Raw genomic sequence first — 27538 nt, forward strand, 5'->3', positions numbered from 1 at the left:
GGATTAAAGACCTAAATATACAACCTGAAACCATAAAACTCCTAGAAGAGAACATAAGCAGGACACTCTTTGACATAAATCATAGCAGTATTTTTTGGATCTGTCCCCTAAGGCAAAATAAATAAAAGCAAAAATTAACAAATGGGACCTAATTAAATTTAAAAGCTTTTGCACAGCAAAGGAAGCCATCAACAAATCAAAAAGACAACCTATGGAATCAGAGAAAATATCTGCAAATGATGCAACTTACCCAAAATATACAAACAGCTGATACAGCTTAATATCAAAAAAAACAAGCAATCCAATCAAAACATGGGCAGAAGACTTGAATAGATATTTTCCCAAAGAAGACATACAGATGGCTAACAGGCACACGAAAAGATGCTCATCATGACTAATTATTCAAGAACTGCAAATCAAAACCACGAAGAGGTATCACCTCACACTTGTCAAAATGTCTATATCAAAATGTCTACAAATAACAAATGTTGGAGAGGATGTGGAGAAAAGGGAGTCCTCATACATTTTTTATGGAAATGTAAATTGGTGCAGCCATTATGGAAGATAGTATGGAGGTTCCTTAAAAAAAAAAACTAAAAATAGAACTACCATAAGATCCAGCAACTGCACTCCTGAGTATATATCCAGAAAAAAAGGAAACACTAATTCAAAAAGAGACATGTACCACAATGTTCATAGCAGCACTATGCACAGTAGCCAAGACATGGAAGCAACCCAAGTGCCCATCAGCAGATGACTGGATCATGAAGATGTGATACACACACACACACACACACACACACACACACACACACACACATTGGAATATTACTCAGCCATTAAAAAGAATGAAATATTGCCATCTGTAGCAACATGGAGAGACCTAGAGAATATTAATGCTTAGTGAAGTCAGTCAGACAGAGAAAGATAAATACTGTATGATATCATTCATATGTGGAATCTAAAAAGTCATACAAATGAATGTATATACAAAACAGAAACAGACTCAAAGAAATAGAAAACAAACTTATGGTTACCAAAGAGGAAGGGGAGAGGGACAAATTAGGGGTATGGGTTTAACAGATACAAACTACTATACATAAAATAGATAAGCAACAGGAATTTACTTTCTAGCACAGGGAATTATACCCAATATCTCATAGTAACCTATAAGGGAATATAATGTGCAAAAACTGAATCACTATGCTGTACACCTGAAACTAATACAGTATTGTAGATCAACTGAACTTCAATAAAAAGTTAGCAGTTTGGGGGACTTCCCTGGTGGTCCAGCGGTTAAGACTCTGTGCTCCCAATGCAGGGGGCCCAGGTTCGATCCCTGGTTGGGGAACTAGATTCCACATGCATGCCACAACTAAGAAATCTGCATGCCACAACTAAAGATCCCGCATACCGCAACTAAACATGCCGCGACGAAGATCCCACGTGCCGCAACTAAGACCCCGTGCAGCCAAAATAAATAAATAAATAGTTAGCAGTTTTTGTTGTGCAGTATGAAATCTATTGATTAAGTTGTAGAGTGACTTCACATATCTTAAAGAGATAACACAGGTGTAAGCTATTTAAAAAGTGAAGTGCTAGGCAAATATAACATTATTAAATCAAACATTAATCATTAGTTCTTTCAAATCAATAGACTTAATGTGTTAGTTTAGACTGGGCTGTGGAATTATAAAGTAGTCCTGATATTCTATTTCTTCATTATTTATTTCCTTACATGTATGTTGAAGTCATTTCAAGAAAGTAGGATATGCATGTTTTAAAATATAAAAAAGTTACCAGAAGTATCTAAATAATAATGTATATATTAAAAAATACTCCAAACATTCCAACATCAGATAGATGACACACATAAAACACTCTTACCTCATCATCTGAATAGCTGTAGGCAGATGATACAGCTACCCACATCTTACTGGCTACTGTAGCTGCTTGTTTCATACCAGATTTTAGCACATCCATCTTGGGCCCTGAGAGTATATTGTCCAGCTTTAGCCCTGACAAAGAATTTACCACAGAACCCAATGAGCCATGTGGTGAAGAACGGACCAGTGCTGATAAAGAAGCTGAACGTTCTTTATGACCTCGAGAGGGAGTTTGTTGCCTGAAACGCCCAGTAAAAGTTTTAGATCTGGACACTGCAGGGGAGCTCTTTTCACTTTCAGGACTTTCCTGTGCTGCAGGACCATGATCTAAAGGTAGGCTTGATCTCCTCTCTAAAGGGTAGATAAATGCACTGGTAGTGCCAGGCTCTCTGTTTCCCTGTTCATGTAATTCCATACTAGAAGACTTGCTACCCAAGGGACTCTTTAGATTCATATAGCTTTCAATTTCATCAGCCAGATTACGTGCAATAACTGGAGAAAACAACTTATCTTCTGAATCAGGAGTTTTTTCTCCTATACATTCAGTGGCTAAAAGTGACAAAGGATCTAGTCCAGTTTCAACATCTTCCCTCTCAATAGCTTTAGCAACACCACATAAACTACCTCTCTTATTTACTAGATCTTTGGATGCTGCTTTCAAGTCTCTGGACTGATTACTGTCATTTTGTAGGCTGTCACATGCATCCTTTGTCACAGTAGTTTTAGCTACATTTTCATCAACCACAGGTTCTATGAACTCTTGGCTTTCCTCAAGCATCTCTAGCACCGATGACGATCTGCGCTCAGAATCCCAAGTGCTTTCAGACACACGAGTCCTAGTGTCAGCTGGATGACAGCTAATACTCTCAAAGCTATGGGTTCTTGCAATATGAAGTGGAGAAGTCTTAGGACTCGTCAATGCTGCTGTGAGAATCCTGGCATCTGCTCCCATCATGATAGCCACTTCACTTGAATTCAAGTCCAAACTGCTCTTCTTAAGCAACATTCCTGCTCGACTTTCAGAACTAAAACTACAGCTTCTCTCCGGAAAATGCTTTTGTCTTTTTTCTCCTCTATCACCATTCTTCTTGAGATTAGTAACTTCGCCAAAGACTGCATTTTCAACTGGATCTTGAGTAGAAAACAGTACATTTGATGTACTACCTAAAAAGAGAAAGTACAGTATTAAAAATAAATCTCTATTTTCTGATGTAACTTTTATAAAAATGTTTTTTTTCTAATTTTTGAAAGTGACACATACTCAGAGTAAAAGATTCAGAAAGGTAAGATGGTATACACAAAAAGTCCAAAAATTACTCCATTCAACCCTGCCTCTCAGAGATAACATTTTAATGTATAATCTGCCTTTCATCCTCTATGCATATACACATACATTTTAAAAAAAGATCGTGCAATATATACTGTATATACCTGTATTGTTCACTAAAAGATATGACATCTATCAATAAATATACATCTATAAACATGTTTTATATTTTAAGAGTTTTATGTTCAGTTTAAGAAATATATTCCACATTAAATAGCAGACCTAAAAAGAAATAATCTCTTCTGTCTTGGGTTTCATATATCTAATTCAACAAGTATTTGCCAGGAATCTACCCTGCAGAAAGCAAATTCATAATCATAGAGAAATTATATATTTGCTATAGCCAAAGCCTTACTTCTCCAAAGTAAAAGGATCTAGAATGGAGCGCTTAGAATTGGCAAATTCCAAGAAGCCTGATAAAATCTGAATAGCCAGAATTTTTTCAGATATGTTTATTCCTTCAACAAATATCTGAATTCCTACTAGCACCCACTATGTGAGGTGCCAAGAATACAATGGAGAAAAAAACGGACATAACCCCAGCCCTCACAGAGGTCAATCTTGTTTGAGCAAGTGGAACAAAATTATGCCAGTGTCTGTAGGAACCTCCCCCAGCTTTGGGGGATGCAGGCAGTTGTTAACTCTTTGCTACCATGCAATTTTTTCCACGCCAAGACCAAAAGCTATTTCCAGTTGCATCATTAGCAGAACTTAAGTCTACCCATTCATATTTAGGATTCTCATTTGTTTTTTAAAAAGTATAATGACCTGGGAGTTTGGGGGGCAAAGTTGTCATTGATAAGATCTTTTTTTTAATCTTCCAAATTGATTTCAAGGTTCTTTTTAATATTCCAAATTGGTATCTACTAATAATCATAATCATTCCAATTAAACAGAATAATAAGCATTTAGAGATATTTTTAAAGCATTTAAGGGAATTAAATTAGCCTATTTTATAACTCCGAAGTTTGTACCTGCTTTGAAAACTTTTACCAATATTTGAGAAAAGATCTTTGCAAATTTACTGGTTCTCATATCATTTCTAGGAAATTTAGTGTCACATTTTATTCAATTTTAAAATAAAATTGACTGTTTGATATATTGGCAAAAGCCTCATTACCACCTCCTCTTTTCTTAATAGAATAAATCTTCCTACATCAAAATGTAACATGGAAATAAGATCAATAAAAAGAGAAGAAAATGCACCAGTCCCCAGACCATGTCCATTTCAATATTCTAAGAAGATTCTAAACCTCTGATGAAGAAAACTCTACCCTCCTTTTTTCTTTTTTTTTTTTTTAAACCTGCTATCAATAGGTTGGGAAAATGGGATAAACAATATATATATCAATTATTTTTTTCAAAAAACATGTAGCTCCACCTCATTAGCAAAACACTACCCCCTCACCCCCTGTAAAATAACCGAACTTGGTATCACAATAAAAAAAAAAAACAACTTTAGGAATAACGAGTATTTCCACATTGACTTAAAAAGCTGAGCAAATTAATTTCCATAAAGTCATACAATAGATACACTTACAGATAGACAGCTGACTTTAGGGAAGTGAATTGTAGCTACTACTAACAAAAGGCAAATGACGCAGGCCAATCTCATTGTCTTTTAAAATCATACACTTAGACGTATGCCTTAAGGGTACTTGGGAGGACTACACATAATTGAAGGCAGTAAACTCAAATTCATGGGAGTCACATACAACAGTTATTCATTACAAATACTTAACCATAAATAGAAAGTGGCTCAGGGTACCTAGAATAATTGGGCAAAAATTAAAGACCCGCTGGTATTTTTGTGCATAATGTTAAGTGATGTGAATCTTTTTCTTCCATTTCCCTTCAGGCTTAGGAATTACCCTGCCACACACAAGCCCTTTGGAATTTGACCACATAACTGCCTCTCTGTTCAGGAGGAGTATAGCAGGCCTGTCCTACAGTCCTCTCTCATTATCAACCATAGGAAAGGAGGACGGAACTCAGAACAAGCACTATAATAAGAAAAGGTATTCCAAATAACAACTAAACACACTTAATACCCTTCCTTTTAAAAATGAATTATCTTTAAATAACTATTTTAATTTCTTCTTTAGCACATTTATAGGATTCAGCTTACTTCTGGCTCTTTAGCATGTTCATTACAATTAAGTTAGCAATTTATAATGTCATTAAAGACACACGTGTACCTATAGAAGTGTATTTTAAATATGTAATAACCAATATGTAAAGACTCACCAGTGCTACTTTTCCTGCCGTTGACATCAAATATACCAGATGGAACTTTCACAATACTGCTGCCCCATGCAGGAGGTTCAGTAGGACTCTGGGGCTCTGCACTAGGTGGTGAATGTTTGGCCACAACAGCAGAGACATCGCATACCTCTGGGAAAAAATATTTGGATGTTATCATTCCTATTTTTGCCAGTATTGAACAGAAACAAAGTATTTTTTTAATATATTTTATGTACTTTTTCTCTAAGTGGGGGTGAATACTTTTTCTCTATTTTATTACTGATTTATTTTATGCCATAAATCTTGCCAGTACTAACTGAAATAAATGCTTTATTTTAACATTCATAATCCTAACTTGAGCATTCCTGAGCGAATAAATTAAGGCTTTGGCCTTCTGTCACACTCCTCATCACTTGTCAAGTAGGAGAGGGGCTTTCTTCTGCATAATTCTAGAGCATAAAGTAAGTGACATCGTTAAAGAAAGTGTACTTTTTTGTAAGAGGATAGGAAGAACATCGTATTATCAAAAAGCCAAAATATTCCTCCATATTTCCTTAAAATGGCTACTACAAATCATTTCTCATTTCTATCTCAATGAGCCCCCTAAAAAAAGGAAAACTACACAGTCTGTATTGGAACCTAGAAATGAAAAATATCGACTTAGATATTGGAAGGACTTCTAGTGAAAGAGCATTTTAAAATAAAAGGTACACTGGAATACAAGTTTGATGACTAAGAGTTTAGTCCTGGTTCTGTCACCAAGTAGTTATTTAACACTGGCAAATGAATACCTTGATGGGTTGCAGTTTCCTACAAAGTTGAGGGCTGACCTACAGAGTCTCTAAAGATCTCTTAAATTCTAAAATTCAGAGACTACCAAAAATCTATCATATATAAGAGTACATAGTATCTTATAAGCCCAGACTTTACATTTCTGGAAATTATCACCAAAATTATCAAATAAGACTTTTAATTAATATAGGTATTTTTCTAAGTAAAGCTAGTAAATATCAGTACTTAACCTTCTGTTGGCACTTTTGTTTTAGTTATCAAGTCTCCTGATAATTGTTCTTCAGGCACATGAATTTCTGCATCATCCTTTATAAGTTCATCCTTAGACCCATAGCCTTGGTCAGACTGACCACCTGTTAAAAAGAATGTAGGCTGACATATGAATGTTTTCATATATTTATAGTCCAGCTATAAAATGTCAAAAGGAAATTCCACCAACTTACACAATTAAACTTGTAAAAAAAAGAAGAGAAGAAAGCTCATGAAGCACACAAAACATTTTACAACAATGGTAAGAAGCAAAGAACAGTAGAAACAGGAACATCAAAGACTAAAAACCATTACACACTTGGAAGCAGTGAATCTTAATTTAATTTCCTTATCTATAAATTAGTAGATTTGGATAAGATGTTTTGAAAGTTTCTTTTGGAGTGCATCTACAGAATGCTACCTTTTGTGTAAGAAAGAAGTGGAAATAAAACAAACATATATCTGCTTACTTTTGCAAAAAGAAATGCAGGAATAATAAACCAGAAAACAATAAAACTGGTTACCTACAAGGGATGGGGGGAAATAGGATGGAAGGGATCAAGAGAGAGGAAACTTCTCTAAATATGGTTATCATATTGTTTTTATTTTTGGAAATGTATTAACTTCTACATGTACAAAAACTTAAATCAACAAAGCTGAGGGCCAGGGTGTAACTAAAACTGAATGCACACGGAAACAAACAAAACCAATTGTTTATGAATAAGACGATCACACTGAAAGGATGGGGGAGGACTAATGTAATGTGTAACTTTTAACACATTATTTTGAGTATATACCCTAGTCATGGGGGGTAACAGTCAAATCCTAAACTCCTTAGGTTTATTTCTCACAGGGGAATGGGTATAGCAATTCTGAAATTATATTATGTGCACTGTAGGACTGAGCAAATGAGTAAATGTGATGATGTTGGGAGCCAAGATTCTTACTATGGAAGAAGAGAGATTTTTAAAAAGTGAAATGAAGGAAGGCAAAGAAAAACCTGTGGGGCTGATTTGGAATTAGAAGTATTTCTAAAATACATACACATTTTTTCTACCTCTGCTGAAAAAGTCTAGAACGACAACACCCTGGAGGGAGTAAGCATTTCTAGAGTCCAGACCTTCGTTTCTAAAATCCTTGAAGAAAAGGCTGATTCCAGAGCTCAGTCAGGGAAGGTAGAAGAATGAGCCAGGAATGTTTTGTTATGCAAGAAAGCAAGTGCTCAAAAACATGAGAGGACATCTCTAAAGAACATTCAAAAGAGTATTATCTTATAAATGTGAGGGGACGATAGAGTTGGCAAAATCACCACCTTATAGCCATCACAGTAAAGACTGGTTCAGACAAGAATCATCAATGGATGATAAATTTAAAAGAGAAAGTGTGATGAAAAAGAAGATATTGTTGCATAGTCTCAGTGTCTCTTCACAAATAGCTTATTATCTGCAAGGGGGATAATGGTAACTAATAGAAACCGAACACTGACATCAAGTGATCAAAATTAACATTACTAATGAGGGGCAGACAGACATTGTGTGCCTCTGGGTTGTGATAATCTCAGAAGGATTTAACATAATTTTTGTAGAAGAGCTGTGGATGCATAACCTAATCTAATCACAGGGAAACATCAGACAAACTCAAATTTGGCAGCATTCCACAAAATAACTGGACTTATTCTTCATAAAGGTCAAGGTTATGGAAGACAAAGAAAAGGTGGGGAACTGTGCCTGGTTAAAGGAGACTAAAGAGGAGTTAAAGTACCACAAAGGACATTATAGCTGACAACACTGGAATACAGACTATACATTAAAGGAGTAGAATAATGTTTTCCTGAATTTGGAAACGATACTGTGGTTATGTAAGAGCAAATACCACTGAAGTATTAAGAGGTAAAAGGGCAAGATGTATGCAATCTACTCTCACATAATTTAGGGGAAAAAAGTGCATGTGTACAGAAAGAAACTGATAAAGCAGATGTGTCAAACTAAAAGTGAATGAATCTAAATAAAAGTTATTCAAGAGTTCTTTGTACTATTCTTGAAACATTTAATAAGTTTAAAATTATTTCAAAATAGTTTTTTAAAAGTCTATTTTGGCTTTAATGTTCTATCATTTAAAACTGAAATAAAGGCAAGTTACTAGGGGATCATTATAAAGGATGTCAGTGAAAAACACATAAAACAAAAAATATAGTGCCTTCCACTGTCTACCACTTTTTATTTTTTTCACTTTCTACCACTTTTTAAACTGCCATTCAAACTTTGGGTTTGCCATATAACAAAAGAATTAAGCTTTAAAGAAAACTGCTATTTAGATAACCAACAAGGACCTGCTATATAGCACAGGGAACTATACTCAATATTTTGTAATAACCTATAAGGGAAAAGAATCTGAAAAGAATATGTGTGTATGTGTGTATGTGTATATAACTGAATCACTGTACACCTGAAATTAACACAATACTGTAAATCTACTGTACTTCGATTAAAAAAAAATTTTTTTTTAATTAAAAAAAAATACTGGGCTTCCCTGGTGGCGCAGTGGTTGAGAATCTGCCTGCTAATGCAGGGGACACGGGTTCGAGCCCTGGTCTGGGAAGATCCCACATGCCACGGAGCAACTGGGCCCGTGAGCCACAACTACTGAGCCCGCGCGTCTGGAGCCTGTGCTCCGCAACAAGAGAGGCCGCGATAGTGAGAGGCCCGCGCACCGCGATGAAGAGTGGCCCCCACTTGCCACAACTAGAGAAAGCCCTCGCACAGAAACGAAGACCCAACACAGCCATAAATAAAAAAAAAAAAAAAAAAAAAAATACTGCTATTTAGAATGACTTCTTTTAGTCTTTTTTTTTTTTTATTGGCCCCCCTCAGAAAGTCTGGTAAAGCATTATGGTGCCATGAAATGGACACTAGACTGGGAACTGAGTAAACTGATTAAACCCAGATATGCCCTCAACAAGCTAAGTGACTCAGTATCAGGTACTAAGTGGAAAGATTCTGTGAGATAATCCTTAATGAAAAGAGTAACTTAAGCATCTGGGCTGGAAGTCTCCAAAAATATCAGATGACATCACCAGAAACTCTACAGAGACACATAATCACTGTAAATTCAGTATCAGAGCTTCAGTCATTTGAAATGTAGCTTAAAAGAAATATATGAAAAAGGGATCTGAAGTTTCTTCCCCAACTGGGGAATATGGAATCTTTATGCAGTTTCCCAGAATTACTAGTAAATCGTTTTTTTTCCATTAAAGGAGACAAGTTTAAAAATCCAGAGGGATGAGGAGAGTGTTTATCTATTATTATTATGATTATTAGTGAAATGGTTTCATACCACAAATTATTTTCTTGATTTTCCATAAATGAAATCTATTTATTCTATAAGCACTAGGAAAAAAATACAGGAGGAAATAAAATAAGGTGGTTTTCAAATGAAAGTCTCATGAAAATTCCTACATGTTGAAAGAAATTTAATTTACAAACAGGATTGTAACTTACAGCTTTATGTTGACTTTCACCAATTTATACATGCTTCTGTAATTATGGGAATAGTTTTTAGCACAAGAATCAGCAGATCAGTTTTAGCAAGCAAAAACCGCCTTAACAGCTGGAATACTGAAATCTTTAACGCTCATAAAACTATTTGACTCAATGATGCTACAAACCACCCTCAAAATAAGAATTGTAGCAAGGCATAGCATATTTTCAATTAAGATAACAAATATGCTTTGCAAATTGATCATAAAGTGTTAGTTGGGTATTTTCAGTAGTATGTATATGATTACACATATCTGAAGGAGAAAAAGCCAAGAAAACTAAAATTGCTTTCCAGTTGCAACAGTACTTAAAATATAACAAAAGGCCTCTCCCCCACCCTTGCATGTCTGCAAAATTTAACCTAATAAATGGGAAATTACCTGAAGTGGTTAACATTCAAGGGTAGAATTAATGCACACGTGTATCCATAGCTTCACGTCACACAAGTCTGTCTGCACCCCACACCATGACAGCCAAGGACAAATGCAGCACCAAGAAACAGCACAGAGCAAAAAGCAGAGCAACAAAGAGCAGAGAAAAGGAAACTTCAGTCATTGAGACAAGTTCATCAGATGAAGCACAGGAATTAGATTCAGAATTCTTTTTAAAGAAAAGCTTGAGATATTAACAATAACAACAAAAAAGAAAAACAGAGAAGGATGTGCAACACACACATGTCTGCTCAACATGCTACTTTAATTAAGCTTATTTCTAACTTCAGAGGACAGAGATTATGCCCATAGCTTTGTATGTAAAAGTAGCTTCAGTAGTTTCTCAGATTTTAAAAAGTGTCATTTAAAGTAATGACTATGCAAAGAATACATTTTTCTCGTGGTGTGTGACTTATTTTCTTCCCTCTTTAATATTCATAATCTCAAATCTTTACTAAATATTATCCACTTAATGAAAAAAAGATTTGCAACTGTGTCACTAACAGTCAAGTTCCTCAGCTCACAATTCCTAACAATTATATCATATACTTTCACAAATTAATGATGAACGAACACAAAGAAGTACCATGTAAGAGCCTTTTGCACAGCACTCCCAAGTTTATTTTATACTATAGGAAGTAAGAGAAGTGATCTGCAATCAGAGATGTACTTTCTCCCCTTATTTATGTATGGTATTTTTTAGGTATTCATATTGCACAAACTTGAGAGAGGAAGGTTTTAAAAAATGGAAGACTTAACAGGAGAGTAAGTGAAGGGTTAGTAAAATCCAGATTTTAGTACCTGTGCTAGAGTGATTATCAGTGGAATCAAGCCTGATTAAATCTCTGACGAAGACTGCGTGCTCCCCACTGTTAGCATCATTAGAACTATCCACACTACCGTGGCTCACCGTGTCCCCATCACTTCCACCTGTGGCATTTTGAGGAGCTAAAGATAAGGACAACAGCAGTTCAATAACTCACGCACTGGTAATCTCTGAAACTAAACACGAGTGACTCACAGTTCATTTAAAGTTGCAGAATACTTTCTAAATTTGTGAGAGAAGAAAATAATTTTGGACTAAGGCAACCTCTATCTTTAGTAGTATATGAAAATATCAACTAGAATTTCATTTACGTTTTCTGCCTCATATAAGTAAAAATTCACATGTCTATAAAGCTTATGGTTCAGCAAGAAAGCGTCTTTCCAACCACATTTATTACCTGATAGTGAGGAGACCTGTGACTTTTGCACGGTATTTTTAAGTGGCTGCCTAAATTGTGCCAAGCCACGTACCACATTCCGTACCTTCATCCATAAGAAGATACCACTGCGGGTACTGCTAGGCCACGGGCTCTCCAAAACTACCTAAAGGTAAAATGAAGGTTAAAATAATCTTTATTAGGAATATTTGAATTTTTAAAAAATACATACACATATAATATATACAAAAAGAATTCTACCCCAAAACGTCTAAGTTTCTTAAATAAAAGGCATAATAAATTTATCAATCTTAATAAGCAGCATATATTGCCTAATGTCAGTCCTACTTACCTTATTATAATAGCCATAAGTAATAGCATTTGGCTTTATTTTAGCAGTTTTCATTTCAAATAAAACTCTCACTGCTAAGACAGGATGACCCCAAAGTCCACAAAGCTGCATTACTACTCGATAGCACACCTAACAAAAAATAACATCAAAGCATTAATAGTTAGCATATTAGTCTGTGACTTGTAGAGATTTTTAAATGACTTTACTCAATTCTTCTTTTCAAAGTTATTAAGCAATAGTTATTACTATTTTCTCCTTTGTTCTGGTGTGAGAGTCTCGGTAAACTATTTTTTAAACCTATTCATTAATGGAAGTACCAGCATTATTAACTTTTCCACATAAGACCTATGGGCACGTGTGCCATTTGTTTCAGTAACTAAGTTTACACAAAGAAAACAACTATTATTTTCCATAATATGAGAAGGAATTCATTTTTAAAATCAAGCATGATTAAAATAGCTCTCTCCCAAATCATGTTCCATATTTTATGCCAAAGGAATTAAAAGCAGCACCTCCAGAATGCCTACATGACAAAAAGGATTCTATGAACCCGTGTCTTAAAAAAAGTATGAGAAGAAAGTTAAAAACACTGTAATATTATTAGCAAAGGCTTTTCTGAGAATATGTGTTTACTGAAGAGGGCTAGATTTGATCAGAAGAGGACGACTCAGTGGGGAACTCCTAAAAGTTAGAATATCACATTTGGAAGACAACAGTAGAAACCATAAAGAATGAAACAGGAATCTCATGGATCCCTGGCAAAGAGGTGAGCCAGTTTACAGGACTAGTGAACACGGCAGCCAAAGACTACTATAGCTTAATCTGAGAATAAGAAAATATACATTAAAAAGATACTCTTCTTGGGACTTGTAAAATGTCCTCTGTTTATAACAGAGCTGTTTAACAACTGTGAGTACCATAAAGCCAAGTTGCACGCTATACTAAAGGGGAAAGTATAAAGATTTGAGAAAGGATATTTTATTCAAGAGATGAAGTAGCGAAAGAGATGTGAAGAGGCAGAGGATCATAAAGATGAGTACTATAAAGCTGGAAATGGAGAGTTTAATTTAGGAGCAGAGGAGTTCAGAAACTGTTAGAGCAACTTCATAAATGACTAGGTTAAAGAAGTGTTAGGAAACTACATAAATTAGGAACAAATGGGAGAACTAGGTAAGATGTATGACGCGATTAAGAAGAAACTGGCACAAGAGTTCTTCAAATATCTGAAGAGTTGTCACTTGAAAGAACCAGTAAACAGCTTCTGCAGTCCCAAAAAAGCCGCAGGGAGGTGGAACTGAACTCAGCATAAAACACAAACTTTCTAACAAAGCCAACTCAAGCACAGGCAAGGTCCCATATATTACAGACTTTCAACATCTCAGGTTTAGATTGAAGTTTTACTAAAATATCTTCAGGTCCTATTCAACTCTAAGATTCTATGAGCCATGAAGAAGTAAATCACTTTCTATGTCAAATTGGGATTAATCTAAAATTTTCCAAAACCATTCTCGACAATTAATTTATTCTGAAGTCTACAAAGTATTCCTCCAAACTTCCAGGCTTACCGGTGTAAGAGCCAGGCATCAAACTAAAGAAACAGTAATAATGCCAGGGATATAATTTTTTAATTGCAGTATTTTGTTGCCTACAACATGATACCTTTTGGATATCTATGTTAGATAAAAGATGGCCACAGAATCTTCGCTACTCCTCCCGTGAGAGGTCTATGTCCCTTCCCCCTGAATTGAGGGGGAAAGCCTCTGAGATTACATGACCAATAGAATTTGCCTGAAGTGACAACTGTACCAGTTTCCTGGCTTAAGCCTTAAGAAAGGTCACTTTCCACTTCCTCTGTCTTGAAACAAATGCTCTTGGAGTGCTAAGCTATCATGGGAAAAGCCCAAGTACCACATGGACAGGTCTGAGACTACATGGAGGAAGAGGGGTCCACCTGAGCCCAGCCTTCCAGATAACCTTGCCAAGGTACCTGGCTGGCATGTGAGTTAAGCCGTCTTGGACCTTCCAGACCAGCTAGCAACTGATTACAACCAAGTGATTCTAAGTAATACAATGTGGAGCAGAAAAATCACCTCAAATTCTTCCTGGATTTTCAGCAAATAAAATAATAAGATTTAATAAAATGGTTATTTTAAGCCACTAAGTTCTGGGGTGGTTTGTTACTCAGCAATGTACAACAATATCTATATGAATAGACTGATGAGACAAGGTAAGAATAAGCTTGACACAAACATTTCATTTTCATTAAAAATTTAATAAATAGTATTAAAAGCAAAACACATGATACATTTTAACTTTAATTTAGCCTACATGGCATATGCTATTTCTGGGTCTTTACTAGTTTTCTTTAAAAATCTACGTTATTACAACTTCTGCAAACATAACATGTAGAACACAAAGCTGTCAAAACATTAAGCATATGAATGAGACAGTGGGTTCTAATGGAGTATGAACCTAAAAATCAAAACCACTTACTTGCTAGGTGGCCTTATGTGTGTGTCATTTCATCTAAGTTTCAAATTTCTTTCTTTGTAAAATGTAGCTAATATATAATTGCCTCATAGAGTTGCTGGGAATACCAAAGGAAATAATGTACATAAAAATACTGTGAAAATTTTAATGTGCTATTCTATGTGTAATCAATAAACAAATAAAATGCATCAAATATGCCAAGCAAATATGCATCCTTAAGTTTTAAAATAAAGAAACATTTCTTTCTTCCAGTTGTAGAGATGTAATTACTTCAGGTGACTACAAATCTGTCAATATAACTTGTTAGAAGTAGGAATACAACAAATTAACCTCCAAATTTTTAAGCCTCCTATCAGAGTGTTTATTGGGAAAATAGTCTAAAAAACTTTTTTAGCTTACTAGTCATAATTGCTACATGTTAGAAAATAGGAGAATGTAATTACTTGTAACAAAGACTACCGTAGAACCTTAATATCTATAGAGGAGATTACTTTTCAGGCAATTTGTCTTATGAACTTATCAAAGAAACTTAATCAAGTATTGTGCTTTGAGTTTAGAGTGCAGTAACAAAAGTAATACTCGCTCTCTCATAGAGCATATTTTAAAGCACTTTAAAAATATTCTGTGCTTGCACAAAGTTAAAGCACATCTTAAAATATATCTTAGATATATTATCTTAGATATACCTTAGATATATCTCTATCAGAATAAGTTTTTTAAAACATTAAAATGTATGAGGTACAAAACACTAATTTTGATCAAGCACTTTTAATTTCCAAATAGTTTTATAAACATCAGATGAGAGAAAATGTGATCAAATGTGAGAATGGATATTTTACTTGTTTTATAACTTTATCTTTTCATTTGAAAAGTTTTTAAAAACATACAGATAATACTTAGAGAAAAATGAGTTTTAGTGTGCTCACAAGCATTATCAAATCTTAATAACGTACATGCTTTATCAGTTTCAGATCTTTTTTATTTTAGAAGAGGAGAAAATTGCAGTTATTGCTGAAGCCTATAATGTGCCCCTCCTCAATCGCATTTCTCTTCTAACCTCGTGCTCTCTCCTTCTCCCCAAACACCCATTACTCTGAATTTTTATTCCAACTGCATTTTAAATTCTAATCCAGTTCTAAATAATCATTTTAGTTATTTTAACACCAAAAGTAACTTTTAAAGGGAAAAACAGCAAAGAGAAGAGCTAAATAAGTAACTCAGTTTCTTCAGCCGTTAGTTGGATAATAATACCACTACCTATCTCTGAGGATGGTTCTGAGGCTTAAGAGATGTAGCACACTGTTCACTGAGCGCTTACTATCAGCCAGGTACTCGTCTAGGAACACTATGTACATTAACTGATTTAACTGTCAAATTAACCATTTGAAGATAGGAACTAAATATCATTATATACCTCAGGGGGGCAATTTTATCCCCCAGGTGACACCTGGCAATGTCTGCAGACATTTTTGATTGCATGGAGCTACTGGCATCTAGTGCACAGAGGCCAGGGATGCTGTTAAACATCCTACCATGTACAGGACAGGACCCCACAATAAAAAATGATGTGGGCCAAAATGGCAACGGTGCCAAGGTTGAGAAACTCAGACCTCCATTTTCAGATACATAATCTGAAACACAGATAGGTTACGTAACTCACCTAGGACACAGGTCCTAAGTGGAGAGCCACTTACTAAAGGCCTATTTGCTTCCTAATAAAGTTATCTTAAGAATAAAATTAAGTCAATATTTTTTTCTACTTATCAAGGGCAAACAATCTGGTCTAAGGAAGTCAGTCTCTGCTGCATTTTAAAGCAATAATTTTTAAATAAATTTATTTTAAAATAATAAGTATTAGCTCTATGAAACAGTACAACAATTTTACCTTTCCTACTTAATGAAAATATTCGAGGATACTGGAAAGCAACTCAGACCTAAATTTTCTTAAAAATACAAATAAAATGTATCATAGTAACAATAACCCAATTTGTTATACTTGCCTCATCTAGAGGATCCACATCTGTTTTCCTCATCTTAATAAGTACATCATATGCCTGCTGAAGTGCTCTGACCTTAGGATGAGAAACTCTAACATAGGCTGGGAGACAAATAAACCATAAACTGTAACAGTGACTGAAGAGACACTTGGCCCATTGTGGTGGATTTGTATAACATCTCTTCGCCAGCTTATGAGCTGTTTTTATCTCCTAGAAAGAGAATAAATAACACATCATGACATTCACTAAAATTCATTAGTATGACAGGAAAAGTGAGAAGTAAAAAGAAGAGAGGAATTTAATGTAATATCTGATTCTAAAATCAAGCATTTCATAGTTTTGCTTTTGTGAATGGCTTCCTACTTAGTGCCCCATGGTTCTTTCTATAGAAGCACTTTATACTGTATTTTAACTATTTGGCAAGCAGGTGTCTCCTAATAGACTAGAAATTCCTTAAAAGCAGAGATCATTCATATTATTATAATACAATGGGTAATTAAGTGTCCCTCACACAGAAGGCACTCATATGTTTGACGAATGAAAGGGATTTCATTTATAGCTTATAGTTCTATAGAATCATTCTTGAAAAGTCAAGAGTCTTCTCACTCTTCCCCCTGAAAAAAGTTTAAGATGCCCTAGGCTATTCCCCACCAAGATTTCCACTCTACCTTCTGTGTTAATTCCTTCACTGACTGATTTGTTAAAAAGACCTATTCCTTTGCAGGCAACATAGTCTGAGAAAGATCACAGACCTTCCTACCTAATAGTTTTATGGCATGTTTTCTGGTTCTGATTTTCATTCTGATTTAGGTGGAAGAGAGAAAAAGGTATCAAAGTCACCTGCTGAGCGTTATCAAACTCTACATATTCCCAGAAACTATAGAGCCCTCCACACATGTCAGACTGCCACTGTCTGCCTTGCACTAAAGATCCCTCTGCTGGATGTGTCCTAAATAAACATACTGTTATGTGCTCTATTTCCAAGAGACTTGCCTGGAAAAAAAATTCTGGTGAAAATGAGATTTAAAGATGTAGTAGCAAAATTGTCACATTAAAAAAACTTGCCTTTATTAAGCTGATAATGGTTAAAAAAAAAATTCCCCTCAGACAACACTGAGAGAATTGTGTACTATATGGGATTAAGGATCACCTCAGGTTACCCCTAGGATTTGAGGGACTGTACATGAATTGACCTGAACTAAGAATTTCATTCTGAAATTTTCCATGTTTTGTAGACCCACAAAATATCAGTATATGTATAAAGGATGTTCAATTTTAACTCACACCTAACCATAGTTTAACTCTTTATACCTAAATCAGATATAGTATTAAAACAAGATGTCTAGCTTGTCCTAAGTTAACTCCCTTTAGAATGTAATATTCAGTAGAAAATATATTTACATTAACCATGAGGAAAAATCAAAATCACAATGAGGTACCACTTCATATACGTTAGGATGGCTATAATCAAAAAGACAGAAGATAACAAGAATTAACAAGGATGTGGTAAAATTCCGACTGCTGGTGGGAATTTTAAATGGTGTACCCACTTTGGAAAACAGTCTGACAAGTTCTCAGAAGGTTAAACACAGAGTTACTATATGACACAGCAATTCTACTTTAGGCATATAACCCAAAGAAATGAAAACATATAACCACACAAACACTTGTACACAAATGTCTACAGCAGTACTATGCATAACAGCCAAAAAGTAGGAACCACCCACATGTACATGAATGGATAAATAACATATTCCGCACAATGGAATATTATTCAGCAATAAAAATACATGAAATACTGATATATTCTACAACACAGATGAACCTTAAAGACATTATGCTAAGTGAAAGAAGCCAGTCACAAAATGCCACATACTGTACAATTCCATTTTTATGAAATGCCCAGAACAGGCAAAACTATAGAGACAGAAAATAGATTAGTGATTGCCTGGGGCTGTGGAAGATGGAGGAACTGGGGGGTTAACAGCTTAGGGGTATGGGCTTTCTTTTTAGGGTGATGAAAATGTTCTATAATTGATTGTGATGGTGGCTGCACAACCCTGTGAAGATACTAAAAGCCAGTGAGTGTACTTAAACAAGTGAATTGTATGGTATATGAATTATGTTTCAATAAAGTTTTTTTTTAAAGTGTATTTAGTTCCCAAGGTTCTCTTAGAACATAAACATAAGCATTCAAAAACTTCAGCCTCAATATTATAAGTCGGGTTGCAAGAAATCGACTTTAATTCATTAACAACCATAGTGGGCTTCAAATGATTGCTGTGGGTGAAGAGTCTAAACTATGAGCTGCATATCACATATACATAGTTTACATTTTAAATTAGATAAAGAATATCTGACCTGTTTAGTTCTCTTAGCCATGAGAGCTGGACTGTTTGTAATGCTACTCCCAGTGGGGTGTCTACTAAAACAAAGTTTCAACTCCTGTGGTCTGTCAAAAAGCTTAAGGTCCAGTCTTGGAAAGTATTTGTAACTAAAATAAAAAGCAAAAATAGAACTGCTGATTTAAAATACATTAACTCTTAATATTATGCCAGAATTTAGGTGAATATTTCTAAACCTCAAACGTACCCAATATTATTTTCCAAAATCCTTGTATAGAAATTGTTTTTTTCAAAAATATAAGATGATGCAATTATAAGATACATAGACTATCTACATGGAAACTTTGGCTCCTCCGCATCCTATTATTTTCAATCAATCCGTAGAACACAGAAAACCCTGATATCTTCACAGAAGAATTAGTAACCCTTTCAACAGAACCCATGTGTTCAATGATAATTTATATTAAAAGATAACATTTAGTATACTTTGTAATTTTGTTTTTCTTTATAAAAGTACCTTGCATTCACATTTAAAAGGAAAAAATCCCGAATATTTTTATATTAGGGATGTGCCATAATTTAACCAATTCTTTACTGTTGGACATTTTTAGGTTATTTCTCAATTTTTGCAATTAAGTATCTTTGTACATTTATCTTTGTGAATACTTTTACTTAATTTCTTAGAATAATGCCCAATAACAGAGTTTTCTATGGTAAATATTTATCAAGAAAATAAAAATTATTATAATCACTATCAAATTACTTCCAGAGAGGTTATACTTACATACATTCTAACTAGAAGAATAGCCTATCCTCAAGCTGATAGATTAAAAATGCTTCTACTCATCATTTGGTTTGCATTTCTTTAAATACTAGAAAAGCTTAACATACTTTCATATTATCAACTATTGGGATTTCTTCTCAGAAATTGCCTAGTTATTTCCTTTGGCCAATCTTCTTCTGAAATATATTGCCTTTCCTATTTGATTTACTTATTTGTCAATACCTGCATTCCAATGTATAGTGATCAAAGCCAAAGTAAAAAAGAATTCTATAATTAACATGCAATCAAAATAGTACTTAATTAAACCACTCAATCTCAGGTATACATTTTTCATTCTTATGGAGTCCTGGTGAGATTATATATTAATTCTATATTTTTGGAAAAAACTTATTTTATATTCCCTTTGCCCCAGAAATTCTTTTATGAATACAGCCACAGAAAATAACTGTGTATACACACAAAGATATAGATAGCAAAGAACTATAAATAAATCCACAGGAGACTAGTTTAACAAATCACAATAAATGCATACAATGTGGTTATTTATAATGAATGGCACAAAAATATATATTGGCATGGAAAAATGTTCAGACCATTAAAGGCAAACACACGTCACAAAGAATATGTGCAAGATGAACTAATATTTGTTTTAAGTATAGTAAATGCAAATTTATGTACAAAAAGACAAAAAAGATACACATATAATTGTTAACAGACATTAAGTACTGGTGCTAAAACGATGTGCTAGTTTTTTTGTTTGATTTTCTAAACCTATTAAATGGTATTCAAATGATCATAATAATAAACAATCAAACATTTTAATTTCTTAAAAGATTCCCATCCAAATCAAATAAGTTTATTTTAATAAAGAATGATTCCTGGCCCTCTACTTTTAAGTTTTCTCTGATATATTACTAATGCATAAGAATTTCACAGTCCTTATATTGACAACAAAACCCCCCAGAGGGAGGGGTAACCTCACAAAAGTGAATTTTTTCTTCTTCAGAAATGAAATTTTTAAAGATTAAAATATGGTAAATGTTTAGGTTAACAGTGATAAACATCTGGTTTCCCTTCCAACAGGGCTGTCCAATTCTTAAATTACAATACCTGGTGATATCTCCATAAAATATTCATCTCCATTAGTTCACTAAATACATTTTGAAAATGACCTTCACAAATGATTACTATACAACATATCTACTAATAATCACAAAAGATCAAATTATTAAAGCTGTGCCCAAACAACTCTTTAAAAAAATTCCTGCTACCTGTACTTTGGTGACAGATCCTTTCCATCATCAGGCGGTGGCTCGGGTGGCATTATGAACACAGTATGCTCACTTTTCTGTGAATCATCTAGCTCTATCAATTTGGTATCTTCTGCTGAATCAAAATCAACCTAAAAATAATTATTTTCTCCAATTAATTTGCATTTAAGCAAGACCTGATTCTGAAACGTTAAAACTTAAATTTAAGAAAAAATACCTTATCTGTTTTCTCCGTGCCTTTATCAGGAAACAACTAGAAAAAAAAGAAAAGAATTCTTAGTGAAAATGTCTACTCTGAATTTAATAGAGATTATCTTAAATTATTATTTAAAAAACTATCCTTTTTTAATACTAGGCAGATATGAAACACTTCACAATATATTTGGTGGCCTCCCTACTACTAGGCTAAAGTGTAATATTTCTCTTACAGCTACTAAGAGAGAAACAATTTATTTTGACTGGTTTCTTCATAAATCCCTCCTTAGAAGCAAAAGATGGGGAGGGGGTGGGATGAATCGGGAGATTGGGATTGACATATATACACTAATATGTATAAAACAGATAACTAATAAGAACTGGCTGTATAAAAAATTAATTAATTAGTTTTTAAAAAAAAGAAGCAGCAAAAGATGGGCAATCACAAGGAGAACCTGGCTTCTCAAATCAAAAATTTCATTATTACTAAACCCCTGCATTACTGATTGATATTATCTAAGCTTCTCTCTAACTGAATGATATTGGACTATCAATATTTAAGTAAACAAAAATGTTGAAAAGTTTTAATCATATCCCTGGAGTTTCAGATCACACGGATATAATGCGAGAAAATTATTCAAGTCTTCTAAGATACACGAATCATTAGGAGCATATAAAAATTACATCATAATATTCTACCTTTTTTGGATAAAATCTCCAACTTTATATAATATAGAGTTTGCATAAACAATCAGCCCCAAGACCCACTTAGCAAAAATAAGAGCTCTATTAAAAAATGAGAAAAAATATGTGAGTTATCACTGTCAAAAATAACTTAAACTTCCTTACGATGGGTGAGTAAAGCTTTAAAATTTAACATATTTCCAAATAGCTTCCATTAGGACAAAAGAAATATATTAGAAAAAGTATTTGGAAAAACATTAAAACAAAAAAACACAGGACTTAACACAGGACTTCCATTACCCATAGAGCTAAACTTTTTATTTTGTTTTGTTCGTTTTTTGTTTTTGATTTTTTTTGGCTGCACTGCACGGCTTGTGGAATCTTAGTTCCCTGAACAGTGATCGAACCCAGGCCCTCAGCAGTGAAAGCGTGGAGTCTTAACCACTGGACTGCCAGGGAATTCCTAAAACTAAACTTTTTTAATGAACTACTAAATCTTATCTTATTCATGTAAAAAAAAAACTTAGGAGCTTCAATGAAATGTTCTTAGTACTTAATACAAAACCAAAGTGAGATTCAAAGAGAAAAATTAGCTATGTATGGCGGTACTGGATGCCACAAAGGAAAATAATTCTTACATTAAGCCCAGAATCGGACACTCGCATGTGTACACACATACACACACACACACACATCCCACCTATAATGCCTTCCTCAGGTCATTTGGGCTAATAATAACAATGATGATTATAAAGATAAACAAACTGTTAAAGTTTTTCCTTAATACTGACATATAGGACAAACTTTTACCTTTTCTATGCAGTCATCAAAAAAAGCCAATCCAGTATCTTTATCACTTACAAAACTACATTCTTCAATGAAACGAATAAAAATCTGTGTTTTGGTTAAAAGGGTGTAGAATTTTGTATAGGCACGATCTCGACTTTTTAAAAATCCTGAAGAAAATAAAATTAGAATTAAATTCAGATTTTAAAGTGGAACTAGATGTTATATTAATTATTTTAAACTTGTATATATCTATATTATTTTCTCTTTATATATATATATATATACACAAAGGGAAAGAGAAACATATATATTATAGGAAATATATATCTTCTATAATATATATATTAAGGGACCATAGTCCCTTCTGCCTGATTCAACCACAAAAATCCTTAACTTATACTATTAACCTTTTCACTGAAATCTGCATCTCCTATAAGGAGCCTCTGGCCCTATAGCTCTCAAGTAGAAACTTCTGATAACTCTGCATACTCACAAGCAAGAAGGGTCAAGTCCTTCCTCTGCAATGCCACCACACAATTATTTCTGTATCATCTTGTAAAAATCTCTGCTCATCTGGCTATTATTCCACCCATTCCCCTACTAACTATAGGCACCTAGTGACTTCAGGGACACCCTCTCCTTCATTCACTGACGAGCAGGGCACCTAATTCAAAGTCTTCTCCTCTCCAACTCCTACCATCATCATTCTTCAACACCCATAAAGACCAACCATCCAATATTTTAGTGAGTTTTTAATTCCTTAACTTTCAATGACCTGTGGTCTATTCCACCTCAATCACCAACTTCTACACATAGTTACACACTCCCTGGACTTTTTTGGTAGCAGTGTAAACAGCTCTGCCTCCCAAATCTCTAATTTACATATTACTCCCTGACCATTACCCCTGTCTAGCTGGTATGCTTAAGATCTTCCTACCAAGCCTTTTGCGAGGGGGATGGGGTAAGGAAGAAGATCGTTCTATGTACATCCTCCTATCTTCACGTCTCTCTCTCTCTAATATTGATTCCACGTCTGTGTACATCATTTCAATTACTTTCTTGTCAACACTCTCAATTTTTATGCCCTTTTGTCAAACTCATCTAGCATGACCTAGCCCTGGAGCAATGTATTGCCTGCTTTCTCTGGAGCTGCGCCAGCGTGACTGAGCACAAGTTGCGGTGGGGAGGAGGCGCCGTTACATAACCAGGTGGATCAGAACCGCTTATACCTTCATCCCTGACCAGCAACCCCACTACATTTCTGGAGTCTGAATTTCCCTTTACCCATGTTTTCACAGTTACTTCCAATGTTTAAATACTCTCCCTCCATGTTCTCTCCCTCATCCCTGAAAAATAATACTTTATATTGCAGAGAAAATGAAAATCATTAAATGAGAACTATAAAATCTACGACTCTTTCTGCAGCTATCATTTATTCCTTACTTTGTTTTACAATGAGTATGACCCTCCTCCTATCTAAGGCCAAGCCCACCACATAAGCCTGGGATTCCAGGCCTTTCAGTGTTCTCTGGACAACACTCCCTCTCTATTAGCTAGTAACCAGTATACTCAAGTCTCTCTCATTTTAAAAAACCTTTCCTTAGACAATTTTCCAAAGAGGACATTCAGAGGGCCAACACGCACATGAAAAGATGCTCAACATCATTAATCATCAGAGAAATACAAATCAAAACCACAATGAGACATAACCTCACACTTGTAAAATCGCTATCATCGAAAAGAACACAAATAACAAATGTTGGAGAGGGTGTGGAGAAAAGGGAACCCTCGTGCACTGTTGGTGGAAATGTAAATTGTTGCTGCCACTGTGGAAAACAGTATGCAGGATTCTCAAAAAACTATGAGAAACCACATGATCCAGCAATTCCACTCCAGGGTATGTATATGGAAAAAACAAGAACACTAATTCAAAAAGATATATGAAAAAAAAAAAAAAAAGATATATGCACCCCGATGTTCATAGCAGCACTATTTACAATAGCCAAGACCTAAGTGGTCAACAGATGAATGGATAAAGAAGTTGTGCTATATATATACACAAAATGGAATATTATTCATCCATAAAGAAGAATGAAATTCCGCCATTTGCAACAACATGGTTGAGTATAATGCTTAGTGAAATAAGTCAGACACAGAAAAATACTCTATGTTATCACTTATATATGGAATCTAAAAGGTGAACCAAATTAGTAAATACAATCAAAAAGAAAACAGACTCACAGATATAGAAAACAAACTAGTGGTTACAAGTGGTGAGAGGGAAGGGGGGAAGGGTTAGATAGGGGTAGGGGATTAAGAGGTACAAACTATTACGCATAAAATAAGCTACGAGGACATACAACACAGGGAACATAGCCAATATTTTATAATAACTATAAATGGAGTATAACCTTTAAAAATTGTGAATCACTATGTTGTACACCAGTAACATATAAATATTGCACATCAATTATACTTCAACAAATAAATAAAATAAAAAACCTTTCCTTAACAAATAATTAGATCCTTCCCTTTTCTGCTGTTTCCCTTCTCAATAAAGGGCACAACCATCCACTTGGTGGTTAAAGCCAAGAATCTCAAAGTTGTTCTTGACATCTCCCTCTATCTTACATCCCATATTCAATTGCCAAGTTCTATTCAATCTACCTCCTAAAAATCACTCTTCTATTCATACTACCAACTAATCCAAGTCACTTCCACTGATGACTTAAACCAATGCACTAACCAACTAATAAGTAGATCCATACTTTGGATGCCCCCAATTCAATCTCTGCAGAGAAGCCAAAAAGATTTTTTTTTTAACATTAAACATGATCTTTTAAAAATGCAAATCTGATCCTATTACCTACTTAAATATCCCTCACTGACTTGCAATTACTCTTGGAATAAAGACGGAAACCCTTCATTAGTCCTAAAAGATCCAACATGATCTGGCTCACACCTACCATTTCAAGCATGGTTTTTAAGCCACTTTCCCCTCCAGCCTTTCTTTCTATGATGCTTCAGGACATTCCACATGCTGTGGTCCTTACTACATCCCCTTGAGGTATTAAATAGTTGAGAAAGACTTCAATAAAATAGAAATAAATTATTCTTGACAAGTGGTAAGAAAAAGTCTTTTTTTCTTCTTCTAATGGATCTAGGCAATGATCAGCAAAGGCTGCTAATACAATTAAATGAAAGGCTGGTGGGGAAACTATCAATATAATGAATGAATGAGCCTGATAAGACTTGAACCCATGGATCAATCTTAGGAGCACTAAAAATGGGACACAGCCAGACTTGCGATAAGTAGTGAGCATCATGTGTTTTAGCACCACTTGCCAAGAAAACTGAACCTGAATATAATCAAGCTCTAGATCAGTACTGCTTAATTCAGTAACCACTACACACATGTGGCAATTCAGCAATTAAAATGTGGCTGGTCTTTAATGAACCACATACCCAAAACCACATCACTATTAAGTTGTGGAGCTGGAATTTGAACAGACAGTCTGACTTCTGAGTCCATGCCATTATTAGTGATTTATACCCAGAGGTGAAGGTTCAGAAAAAAAAAAAAAAAAAAATGTGGCTGGTCCAAACTGAGACATGCTATAAGTATAAAACACACACCAATTTCAAAGCCTTAGTATGGAAAAAGAATGTAAAATATGTCATTAAAATTTTTACAATTTGATTACATGTTGAAGTGATACACTTTGGATATATCAAGTTAGAGAAAACATATTAGTAAAATTAACTTCCCCTACTGCTTTTTTAAAAACTGTGTCTACTAGAAAATCTTAAATTATATGTGTGGCTCTTAATCCAACCACAAGTTTACAGGAAATATAGATGAAAAAAATGTTAAATGACACCATGGGATACAATCAGATAAAACACATATAACTTCAGGAAATTCTAAACACAGTTTATGGGTGAAATGATGTCCTACTTGGAATTTAGAAAGAAAAGGAGGGGTGGAGGAGGGGAGGAGAAAAGGACGAAGGAAGAGTAAAATAAACATAGATGAAACTAAAACAACAGAATGCTGATTGCTACTACTGCTGAAGTTGGAAGATAGCTACATTATTCTCCCTACTTTTATACCTGTTTGTTAAAGTATCCCTAAAAAAAAGTTAACCCAAAACCCACAGCTAAATCCTATTCTTTTTTCAGGCCCAAGCTTAACTGTTACTTCTTCAGGGAACTTTTCCCCTGACCTAGCTCTCTTACTGTAACCAATACTTTCCTTTACAACACACTCAGTAAAATGTGTTATTTTATTGTCAAATGTATATATCCCTTGTTAGACCAAATGCTACCCTGTTAACAAAAACCTTAGGCCTCAGACACTAGTTAAATATCTTTCTAAATTCTATTAGTAATGCCTCTCTTCTACTTAGAATGACAGAGAATGAATTAGTGACCCACTACTGTCCATTAGAAAAACTCCATATTCTTAGTCTGGCGTTTAAGACTACCCATAATCCGAGCTCTAATCTTATTTTCTGCTTTATCTTCCACAACACCTCTAAAGCTCCTCACTTGGTCAAATTGTACCATTAAAACTTTTTTCCCGAACATGCCATTATGGGCTGAACTGTGTCACCCCAAAATTCTTATGTTGAAGTCCTACCTCCCGGGATTTCAAAGTGTGACTGTATTTGTAGATATGGCCTTTAAAGAAGTAATTAAGTCAAACTTAAGTAATTAAATTAGGGTGGGCTCTAATCTAATATGATTGGTGTCCTTACGAGACAAGAACATTTAGATACAGATTCACACAGAAGGAAGTCTATGTGAAGATACAGGGAGAAGACAGCCATCTACGAGTCAAGGAGAGAGGCCTCAGAGGAATCCAATCCTGGCTACACACTGATCTCAGATTTCTAGCCTCTAGAGTCCTGAAAAAAAAAAAAGAAAAAAATTTCTGTTGTTTAAGCCAGGGGTCCCCAATC

General features: G+C 34.6%; 1 protein-coding gene across 9 annotated transcripts in view; it reads right to left on the reverse strand.

Moving 5' to 3' along the window:
- Positions 1-27538, reverse strand: part of DENND4C (DENN domain containing 4C) — a 131676-nt gene that overhangs the window by 29875 nt on the left and 74263 nt on the right. For 7 of the 9 annotated variants that reach the window (XR_014247353.1, XM_082401572.1, XM_082401576.1 and 4 more), the window contains 11 exons: positions 22596-22741; positions 21124-21159; positions 20907-21037; positions 18868-19000; positions 16510-16716; positions 12020-12148; positions 11689-11833; positions 11267-11413; positions 6480-6602; positions 5461-5607; positions 1888-3050 (listed from right to left, as the gene is read on the reverse strand). Coding sequence is in view for 8 of the 9 variants with exons in the window: in XM_082401572.1 (XP_082257698.1) it covers positions 1888-3050; positions 5461-5607; positions 6480-6602; positions 11267-11413; positions 11689-11833; positions 12020-12148; positions 16510-16716; positions 18868-19000; positions 20907-21037; positions 21124-21159; positions 22596-22741 (2507 nt within the window). In the remaining variant the exon portion in view is untranslated. The remainder of the gene's footprint in view (positions 1-1887; positions 3051-5460; positions 5608-6479; positions 6603-11266; positions 11414-11688; positions 11834-12019; positions 12149-16509; positions 16717-18867; positions 19001-20906; positions 21038-21123; positions 21160-22595; positions 22742-27538) is intronic. The other 2 variants (XM_082401575.1, XM_082401574.1) reach the window with 1 other exon arrangement.

The sequence above is a fragment of the Balaenoptera borealis genome (assembly GCF_965194805.1).
Source record: "Balaenoptera borealis genome assembly, chromosome: 8".
Taxonomy (NCBI): domain Eukaryota; kingdom Metazoa; phylum Chordata; class Mammalia; order Artiodactyla; family Balaenopteridae; genus Balaenoptera; species Balaenoptera borealis.